Raw genomic sequence first — 11,007 nt, forward strand, 5'->3', positions numbered from 1 at the left:
CGGTGCAAGAAGCATGGTGCAGGGGGCACAGACAAGGAGCGACTCCTGGCCCCTTCGGGTGGAAGGGGTACATGGATGAATCGAACATACACCGGAATGAGAGGGATCTGGAGACTGTGTAGGTGTGGGACTATACAGTTGAAGGATAGCTTAAAGGAATTGATTTGACTACTCATATCACCAAAATGCATTTGCCTGTTTTTGCATTAATTGCTATTTCATTTATTTTATTGATTAGTGTACCTGTTGTATTTGCTTCTCCTGAAGGTTGGTCAAATAACAAAAATGTTCTATTTTCCGGTACATCATTATGGATTGGATTAGTGTTTCTAGTGGGTATTCTTAATTCTCTCATTTCTTGAAGTTCTTTTTATTCTAGATTAAAAATAAAATGACCCCTCCCTCAGAATTCTTTCGGATTGTCAGGCATAAAGGGAATAGATCAGTTCCTAAAAAAAAAAAAAAAGAAAACTATAACACATTACATTATAAGGGGGAGTAACCTTCTTCTATTGAAAAAATCTTATATCTTATACTTCTATGGTGGTACATTGTGAAACTAAAAGAAATAAAATAGAAACAATGAAATATAAAAATTTGAATTTAATTTGAATATTCTATTCATATCATATTAATATGATATGAATAGAATATTCAAATTAAATACTATCAATCTATTTATACGTCGTCTAGTCTTGAATAATATAGAATATCTATCTGTATCTCTATCTAGATAAATATAATTTTTTATTATTTATTAATAGGAACTGACTTTTTTCTTAAATATTAATAGGAACTTACCTTTTTCTTAAAAAAGTAAATAAAAATAGTTGATAGAATGAGAATTTCAACTCAATTATAATTATATAGATATATAGAAAAAAACAATCTATAATAATAGAAATGTAATAATAGAAATGGGAATTCTTGATCAAAATGAATATTATTAAAATATTTTATTTTGGAGACAAGAGACAATATCTATTATATACATTTCTTTTTAATTATCCCTAATAGAATATCAGGCCCATCTCTGTACAAATAGAATCGCATATCAAGTACAATGAAAACGCGGATATAGTCGAATGGTAAAATTTCTCTTTGCCAAGGAGAAGACGCGGGTTCGATTCCCGCTATCCGCCCTATGTATTTAATAGTCATAGTTTGAAAAATGCCATAGAATTTACTGCGTATAATGCCCTTCTTGAAACCTTGTTTTTATAAAAATAAAATTAAAAAAGTTGCGGAGACGGGATTTGAACCCGTAACCTCAAGGTTATGAGCCTTGCGAGCTACCAAGTTGCTCTACTCCGCGATAAAGAAAAGAATTGATAACTAATGAAAAAAAAAAGATTGAATGCGTCCCTTTACCATATCTATATAAATAGAATAAACCATTTATACATAACGGTAAAGGGACCCTCCTATGATCGCTGATATTAAAATGAAAAAAATGAAGATAATTGCCTTACCAACTGGATCTTGTTGCACCCGGCAAGAAACATGCATGAACCATTTCCCGAAGTATGTGTCCAGATAATCCAAAGTCTCGATAATTAGCTCTCGGTCTTCCGGTCGAAAAACAACGTCGATGAAGACGTATAGGTGCACTATTACGCGGTAGTGATTCTAATTTTCCATGAATTTCCCATTTATCACTTAACGACGGAACTTTGCTTATTTCTTTTTTTGAGGATCGGCGAATCAAATGATATTTCTGTTCCAATTTTTGTCTCTTCTTCTCCCTCTGAATAACACTTTTCCTTGCCATAATGGTTAATTTGCTATTAGCATCAATGATAGAAGTCGGATCCTAGATGTATAAGTGGCTTCTCTTCCCTATAGAAGGAAATGAGATTCTTGCCAGATATATATATATAATAAAGAATTCAATTAACCGAATTTGCCCGATGTAGAGGCAATTAAGAAGGCTGCATAAGTAAATATATAACCTACGGAAAAGTGGGCTAGTCCAACCAATCTTGCTTGCACAATGGAAAGAGCCACTGGTTTATCTCTCCATCGAATCAAATTAGCCAAAGGTGTACGTTCATGAGCCCATGCCAAAGTTTCAATCAATTCCTGCCAATATCCGCGCCAAGAAATTAAGAACATAAATCCAGTAGCCCAAACAAGATGTCCAAACAAGAACATCCATGCCCAGACTGATAAACTATTCATACCGAAAGGGTTATATCCATTGATAAGTTGTGAAGAGTTCAACCATAGATAATCTCTTAACCATCCCATCAAATAGGTAGAAGATTCATTAAACTGTGAAATATTACCCTGCCATAGTGTAATGTGTTTCCAATGCCAATAAAAAGTAACCCATCCAATGGTATTTAACATCCAGAAAACTGCCAAATAAAATGCGTCCCAAGCAGAAATATCACAAGTTCCGCCTCGTCCCGGGCCATCACAAGGAAAACTATAACCAAAATCTTTTTTATCAGGCATTAACTTAGAACCACGCGCATCCAAAGCACCTTTTACTAAAATCAATGTAGTTGTATGTAAACCAAGAGCAATAGCATGATGAACCAAGAAGTCTCCAGGCCCTATTGTTAAGAATAGAGAATTACTATTCTCATTTACAGCGTTTAACCAACCAGGCAACCATATGCTTCGTCCCGCATTGAACGCCGGACTGTTCGTTGAAGATAAAAGTATATCGAACCCATAGGAAGTTTTACCATGAGCAGATTGTATCCATTGGGCAAATATAGGTTCAATCAAAATTTGTTTCTCCGGAGTACCAAAAGCAAGCATGACATCGTTATGGACATAAAGTCCCAGAGTATGGAACCCCAGAAAGAGGCTAGCCCAACTTAAGTGGGATATGATAGCTTCTTTATGGTCTAACATTCTTGCCAAGACATTATCTTGATTCTGCTCTGGATTATAATCTCTAATAAAAAATATAGCTCCATGAGCAAAAGCCCCTGTCATAATGAAGCCTGCTATATATTGATGATGAGTATATAAGGCAGCTTGAGTAGTAAAGTCTTGCGCTATAAACGCATAAGCAGGTAAAGAGTACATGTGTTGTATAATAGAAGGACTTTATTACACTAGTTAAAACTTATTTATTCATATTCGTTTCTATCACAACAAGATGGACTTTACCTAGGCTAAGAATAGATCAATTATTAAATCTTGGGTGGAAGTTTCTTTTACCCATTTCTCTTGGTAATCTATTATTAACAACGTCGTCTCAACTGTTTTCACTGTAAAAAAAAATGTGGACCTTCTATATTCAAAATTCAGAACTTGTTTTAAACAAGAGAAAGAAAAAAAATATTCAGAGCTATTCACGATATGTTCCTTATGGTAACTGAATTCATAAATTATAGTGAACAAATAATTCGAGCTGCTAGGTATATTGGTCAAGGTCTCATGATTACCTTATCTCACGCAAATAGGTTACCCGTAACTATTCAATATCCTTATGAAAAAATAATCTCATCAGAACGTTTTCGCGGTCGAATACATTTTGAATTTGATAAATGCATTGCTTGTGAAGTATGTGTTCGTGTCTGTCCTATAGATCTACCCATTGTTGATTGGAAACTAGAAACTGATATTCGGAAAAAACGGTTGCTTAATTACAGTATTGATTTTGGAATCTGTATATTTTGTGGTAACTGTATTGAATATTGTCCAACAAATTGTTTATCAATGACCGAAGAATATGAACTTTCAACTTATGATCGCCACGAATTGAATTATAATCTAATTGCTTTGGGTCGTTTACCAGTATCAGTAATTGATGATTATACAATTCGAACAATTCAAATAAAATGATTTCAAAATTCTTCACAAAAAGAATCTAATTTCTCTCTATAAAAAAAAAGATATTCTATTTTTTTGAAATGACTCTTTGGCATAAAAAAAAGAAAAGAATCAAATGACATTGATTCTATAACAACTGTACCTAATAACAATTCACATATCTTATCTTAGGATTTAGTTCAATTCTATGCACAGATAATTTTAGTATTTAACAAGTTTTTTCCTGGTCATATCAATAAGGTCATGAAATTTCTATTTATCTCTTCTTTTACATATAATGGATTTGTCCGAATCGCTACATGATTTTATTTTAATCTTTCTTGGATCAGGTCTCATATTAGGAAGTCTAGGAGTAGTATTCTTTACGAATCCTATTTTTTCTGCTTTTTCATTGGGACTTGTTCTTGTTTGTGTATCTTTATTCTATATTTTATCAAACTCCCATTTCGTAGCTGCCTCACAACTACTTATTTACGTGGGCGCTATAAATGTTTTAATAATATTTGCTGTTATGTTTATGAATGGTTCGGACTATTACCAAAATTTTCGTGTTTGGACCGTTGGGGATGGAATTACTTTGATGGTTTGTACCAGTATCTTTCTTTCACAAATAACTACTATTCTAGATACATCATGGCACGAAATTATTTGGACGACAAGACCCAATCAGATTTTAGAGCAAGATTTGATAAGTACTAGTCAACAAATTGGAATTCATTTATCAACAGATTTTTTTCTCCCATTTGAACTAATTTCAATAATTCTTTTAGTTGCTTTAATAGGTGCAATTTTTGTGGCTCGCCAATAATAAATTTTTCGAACTAATAATATAAATCACATTTTGTTAGATTTTCTCACATTTCTTTTTTGTTGAATTATATGTTAACGAAAAATAATATTTATGTATAAAGTATAAAATCTTTTTGCAAATACTTGATTTTGTTGTAGACTTATTATGTTAGGCAATAAAATCCGTTGAATTCATATTCAGATCGAAATGAATAAAAATTGAAAAGGAGTTGGTCAATGATATTCGAGCATGCACTTGTTTTGAGTGCTTATTTATTTTCTATAGGTATCTATGGATTGATCACGAGCCGAAATATGGTTAGAGCCCTTATGTGTCTTGAACTTATACTAAATGCAGTTAATATAAATCTCGTAACCTTTTCTGATTTTTTTGATAGGCGGCAATTAAAAGGAAATATTTTTTCAATTTTTGTTATAGCTGTTGCAGCCGCTGAAGCAGCTATCGGACCGGCTATTGTTTCCTCAATATATCGTAATAGAAAATCAACCCGTATCAATCAATCAAATTTGTTGAATAAATAGTATTACTCATAAAAAAAAGTCTAATTTTGAATAGTGTGTACTATATAATCCATTCAAATTAGCAGAAATGATATATCCTTTTTAATCATGTTTGCGAAAACAAAGATAAGAAATCAAAGTATCTTGGTTCTATTCTCTTATTAGTTATTAATCTATAAACCTATTTTTAGTAGCAAAATTCTTATAAATCATTGATTCATCTGGTATATAATATAGATATATATATATATATATATATATATATATATATATATATATATATATATATATATATATCCTATATAGAATTGGTTTACCCATTTACTAGATTGAAATTGTTGAATTTTTGATGTTCAAGGATTATGATCCAATGTCACATTCAGTAAAGATTTATGATACATGTATAGGATGTACTCAATGTGTACGAGCCTGCCCAACAGATGTATTAGAAATGATACCTTGGGACGGATGTAAAGCTAAACAAATTGCTTCTGCCCCAAGAACAGAGGACTGTGTTGGTTGTAAGAGGTGTGAATCCGCCTGTCCGACGGATTTCTTAAGTGTTAGAGTTTATTTATGGCATGAAACAACTCGAAGCATGGGTCTAGCTTATTGATACGTTTCAAAAAGAACCGCATACAAGTACTTTTTTTTTACTGGCAAAAATCCGGGCTCAAAATAAAAAAATATTTTGAGCCCGGGTTTTTGTAGTATAAGTATATCTTATTTTTATCACGAATTATTTTCCTTGGTTAACAACAATTGTAGTTTTGCCAATAGTCGGAGGTTCTTTAATTGTCTTATTTCCCCATAAAGGAAATAAGACAATTAAATGGTATACTTATTGTATATGTTTCATATATCTCCTTCTAATAACCTATGTATTTTGTTATCACTTCGAATTGGATGATCCACTAATCCAATTGACAGAAAATTATAAATGGATCCATTTTTTTGACTTTTACTGGAGATTCGGAATAGATGGACTCTCTCTAGGACCTCTTTTATTAACGGGATTTATCACTACGTTAGCTACGTTATCAGCTCAACCAGTTACTCGAGAATCTAAATTATTCTATTTTCTGATGTTAGCAATGTATAGTGGTCAACTAGGAACATTTTCTTCTCAAGACATTTTACTTTTTTTCATCATGTGGGAATTAGAATTAATTCCCGTTTATCTACTTTTATCTATGTGGGGTGGAAAAAAACGTTTGTATTCAGCTACAAAGTTTATTTTGTACACTGCGGGAAGTTCTGTTTTTTTATTACTGGGAATTCTGGGTATGAGTTTCTATAGTTCTAATGAACCAACATTAAATTTTGAATCATTAACTAATCAATCATATCCCGTGGCACTGGAAATAATCTTCTATATGGGATTTCTTATTGCTTTTGCTGTCAAATCACCAATTATACCCTTACATACATGGTTACCTGATACCCATGGAGAGGCGCATTACAGCACTTGTATGCTTTTAGCCGGAATATTATTAAAAATGGGAGCATATGGGTTGGTTCGAATTAATATGGAGTTATTATCTCGCGCTCATTCTATATTTTGTCCATGGTTAATGCTATTAGGTTCCATTCAAATAATCTATGCAGCTTCAACATCTCTTGGTCAACGCAATATAAAAAAAAGAATAGCTTATTCCTCGGTATCTCATATGGGTTTCTTAATTTTAGGAATTGGTTCTATAAGCGAGACAGGGCTGAATGGGGCTATTTTACAAATAATCTCTCACGGATTTATTGGTGCTGCCCTTTTTTTCTTGGCGGGAACTAGTTATGATAGACTACGTCTTCTTTATCTCGACGAAATGGGTGGAATGGCTATCCCAATGCCAAAAATATTCACGATTTTCACTATCTTATCGATGGCTTCTCTTGCATTACCGGGCATGAGCGGTTTTGTTGCAGAATTGATAGTATTATTGGGAATAATTACCAATCAAAAATATCTTTTCATCACAAAAATACTCATAACTTTTGTAACCGCAATTGGAATGATATTAACTCCTATTTATTTATTATCTATCTTACGTCAAATGTTCTATGGATACAAGCTTTTTAATACACCAAATTCTTATTTGTTTGATTCGGGGCCACGAGAATTATTTATTTCAATTTCTATCCTTATACCCGTAATAAGTATTGGCATTTATCCAGATTTTATTTTTTCATTTTCGGCTGACAAGGTTGAAACTATTCTCTCTAATTTTTTATAGATATTTTTCGGGAATAAATGAAAAAGAAAAAATAGAAATAAATCCGATGCACAATAAAAAAAAATGGATTTCTTTTTTTCTTTTCTTAATTACATAAAAATGAATTTGAATTCTAATTCAATATGTTTGTTGTTTGTGAGAACCCCTTGAATCAATATTACATTACTTGATTCAACGGGTTCTTAATCATTTTATTGGGAGTTTTTTTTCTTATTCTATCAAATGTTCCCAATATTTGTGAATTTTTTTTTAATTAATTAGATGTAAATGAACCATAACTATGTAGTCCTAGTCCTAAAAGATTTATCCCTAAATAACATATCCAAATTATAAGAAAACCCATGGAGGCCACTATTGAAGAATTTCTATATTCCAATTTTTTATTTTTTCTAGTATGTAAATAAATTGCGAAAATAGTCCAAGTAATAAAAGCCCAAGTTTCCTTTGGATCCCAATTCCAATACGATCCCCATGCCTCATTAGCCCATACTGCTCCTGATATATTACCTATTGTTAAAAAGATAAAACCTAGACTAATAGTACGGTAACCCCAACGATCCAATTGTTGAATAAATTGATATCTATAATAATTTCTATAAGACGAATAAAACGGAAAAGGAGTTTGTTGTAAAATATTATTTTTATCATTCATATTCATGTATTTGATTTCGGCAAAAGAAAAGGATTCATAAAAAAAAAAGAAAGTCTTGCTTTTACCAAAAATTTGTATGAGTTCTTGAAATGTAATGACTAAAATAGCCACTGATATTAATGATCCACATAAAAGAGTTGTATAACCCAATATCATCATACTTACGTGCATCATTAACCAATGGGACTGTAAAGCAGGCACTAATTTGAAGGATTCATGCATTTCGGTTAAAAGACCCGAAGTAGCAAAGCCTTGGGTAAAAAGAATACTTGGTGTTATTATGGTATTGAAATAGTAATTTTTTTGTTTTTTTAAGCAAAGAACCATATAAAAGATAGAAAAAGTCCATGAAAGAAATATTAATGATTCATATAAATTACTAAATGGTAAATGGCCTGAAAAAATCCAACGAGTAACTAACAATCCTGTGATACAAAAAAAGGTTATTATCATGCCTTTTTTCAACAAATTGTATAATCCTATGATTTCATTGCCTAATAATAAGGTTATCAAATGAATTGAAATTAAAATAGATACGACTGAAAAGGATATATGAGTTAATATATGCTCTAAAGTGGAAAATACCATATAGAATGAAAAAATAGAAATACTTGGAATAGAAATAAGAATTCTTTATAGGACCTTTTTTTTTAGAAGATAAGAAAGATGCCGCTACTCGGACTCGAACCGAGATGCTCTAGCACTGCTTCCTAAGAGCAGCGTGTCTACCAATTTCACCATAGCGGCTTACTCGAAACCATAATAACCAAATTTTAGTCAATTGTCGAGATTCAAAGAATCAATTAAAACACAATATTTGTTTACTAAACATTCAATAAAATAAATTGAAATAATTCTATTAGAATCTATTAAATATATAATGTAAAGATCCTAAATTAATAACTGAATCTTATATTCTATATAATTTTTATATGAATATTTTTGTATTTAAAAAAGAGTCGTTGAATCAAGTTAATTGAAATTATTCTAACGTTGATATTTGTTACAGAAAAAGCTTTTTGAATTCCCCGTAAAAATAGATTGCCCTAATGAAAAAGCTTTTAATGCTTTCAAATATCCCTTCTTTTTCCATAAAGTGTTCCGAATAATTTTTTTTGATCTAGACGTGCGCTTTTTTGGAACTGCCATAGAATTAGTATAGTTTTTTATTGTTATAGAATTTTATGTGAAAGACATTTTTTGGTAAATTCCAATTAAGTTTCTCTCTAATTAGACATATATTTTATATATTTCAATTTCCATTTTTTTTATTGAATATTATAATAATAATATAATACTTTTTAGAAAGTTTTCCAAATATCGCTATATCTTATTGTAAGAAAAACTGAATTAGTTAAGTTAAATTTAATGAACTAAACTAATGTTCAAAAAATATTGTCCAAAGAGTCAGAATAATTAATAATCGATTATTCTATTTTATTAAATTCTATGTTTCTTTGTTATTAACCGAATCCATTCCTTTACTTTACAAAAAAGATAAAAGAAAAACCTAAGAAACAAAATTCATTAGAATCCTAAATTTTTTCTTTATTGTATGGAATATACACATCAATATTCATGGATCATACCTTTTATTCCATTCCCAGTTCCGATGTTAATAGGAGTGGGACTTCTACTTTTTCCGACGGCAACGAAAAAAATTCGCCGTATTTGGGCTTTTCCTAGTATCTTATTGTTAACTATAGTTATGATTTTTTCGCTTGATTTGTCTATTCATCAAATCAAGAATAGTTCGATTTTTCAATATGTATGGTCTTGGACCATAAATAATGATATCTCTTTAGAGTTTGGCTACTTGATCGATCCACTTACTTCTATTATGTCACTATTAATTACTACGGTTGGCATTCTCGTTCTTATTTATAGTGATAATTATATGTCTCATGATCAAGGATATTTGAGATTTTTTGCTTATATGACTCTTTTTAATATTTCAATGTTGGGATTAGTTACTAGTTCAAATTTGATACAAATTTATTTTTTTTGGGAATTAATTGGAATGTGTTCTTATTTATTAATAGGCTTTTGGTTCACTCGCCCTATTGCGGCAAATGCTTGTCAAAAAGCATTTGTAACAAATCGTGTAGGGGATTTTGGTTTATTATTGGGAATTTTAGGTCTTTATTGGATAACGGGTAGTTTGGAATTTCGGCATTTGTTTCAAATTATAAATAATTTGATTTCTAAAAATGAAATGAATCTTTTTTTTGTTACTCTGTTTGCTCTCTTGCTATTTTCTGGCTCAGTTGCAAAATCTGCCCAATTTCCTCTTCATGTATGGCTACCCGATGCTATGGAGGGGCCTACTCCAATTTCTGCCCTTATACATGCTGCTACTATGGTAGCCGCTGGAATTTTTCTTGTGGCTCGTCTTTTTCCTCTTTTCGTAGTGCTACCCAAAATAATGAACGCAATAGCTTTTATAGGTATAATAACAGTAATATTAGGAGCTACTTTAGCTATTGCTCAAAAAGATATTAAGAAAAATTTGGCCTATTCTACAATGTCTCAATTGGGTTATATGATGTTAGCTTTGGGTATGGGATCTTATCGAGGCGCTTTATTTCATTTGATTACTCATGCTTATTCAAAAGCATTGTTGTTTTTAGGATCTGGATCTATTATTCATTCAATGGAAGCTCTTGTCGGATATTCTCCAGCTAAAAGTCAAAATATGGTTTTTATGGGCGGTTTAACAAAACATGTACCAATTACAAAAACTTTTTTTTTAGTGGGTACACTCTCTCTTTGCGGTATTCCACCCTTTGCCTGTTTTTGGTCTAAGGATGAGATTCTTAATGATAGTTGGTTGTATTCACCAATTTTTGCAATAATAGCTTGTTCTGCAGCAGGATTAACTGCATTTTATATGTTTCGAATTTATTTACTTGTTTTTGAAGGATATTTAAACGTTCATTTTTTGAATTTTAATGGAAAAAAAAATAGTTCATTCTATTCAATATCTTTATGGGGGAAGAAACAAGTAAAACTTAAAAG

General features: G+C 31.2%; 3 protein-coding genes and 2 non-coding genes across 5 annotated transcripts in view; 2 read left to right on the top strand and 3 right to left on the bottom strand.

Moving 5' to 3' along the window:
• Nucleotides 1-913: 913 nt before the first annotated feature.
• Nucleotides 914-3,046, bottom strand: LOC128195554 (photosystem I P700 chlorophyll a apoprotein A2). The gene has a single exon (XM_052873528.1). The coding sequence runs from the start codon at nt 3,043-3,045 to the stop codon at nt 1,894-1,896; it is 1,152 nt and encodes a 383-aa protein (XP_052729488.1). The 5' UTR covers nt 3,046; the 3' UTR covers nt 914-1,893.
• Nucleotides 1,072-1,142, top strand: TRNAG-GCC (transfer RNA glycine (anticodon GCC)). The gene has a single exon. It is a non-coding gene; the product is annotated as a tRNA-Gly (tRNA).
• Nucleotides 1,242-1,315, bottom strand: TRNAM-CAU (transfer RNA methionine (anticodon CAU)). The gene has a single exon. It is a non-coding gene; the product is annotated as a tRNA-Met (tRNA).
• Nucleotides 3,047-9,544: 6,498 nt separating the features above from the next.
• On the top strand, nt 9,545-10,908 carry LOC128195555 (NAD(P)H-quinone oxidoreductase subunit 5, chloroplastic-like). The gene is given in 2 exon segments (XM_052873533.1): nt 9,545-10,817; nt 10,820-10,908. Coding segments are annotated over 2 exon segments (1,362 nt in total).
• The window catches only part of LOC128195556 (protein TIC 214-like), a 2,426-nt gene continuing 1,402 nt past the window's right edge, over nt 9,984-11,007 (bottom strand). The window contains exon 1 of the mRNA XM_052873539.1: nt 9,984-11,007. This exon is cut by the window's right edge and continues 1,402 nt beyond it. The gene's annotated coding sequence lies outside the window, so the exon portion shown is untranslated.

The sequence above is a fragment of the Vigna angularis genome, chromosome 1 (assembly GCF_016808095.1).
Source record: "Vigna angularis cultivar LongXiaoDou No.4 chromosome 1, ASM1680809v1, whole genome shotgun sequence".
In the NCBI taxonomy this organism is placed as follows: domain Eukaryota; kingdom Viridiplantae; phylum Streptophyta; class Magnoliopsida; order Fabales; family Fabaceae; genus Vigna; species Vigna angularis.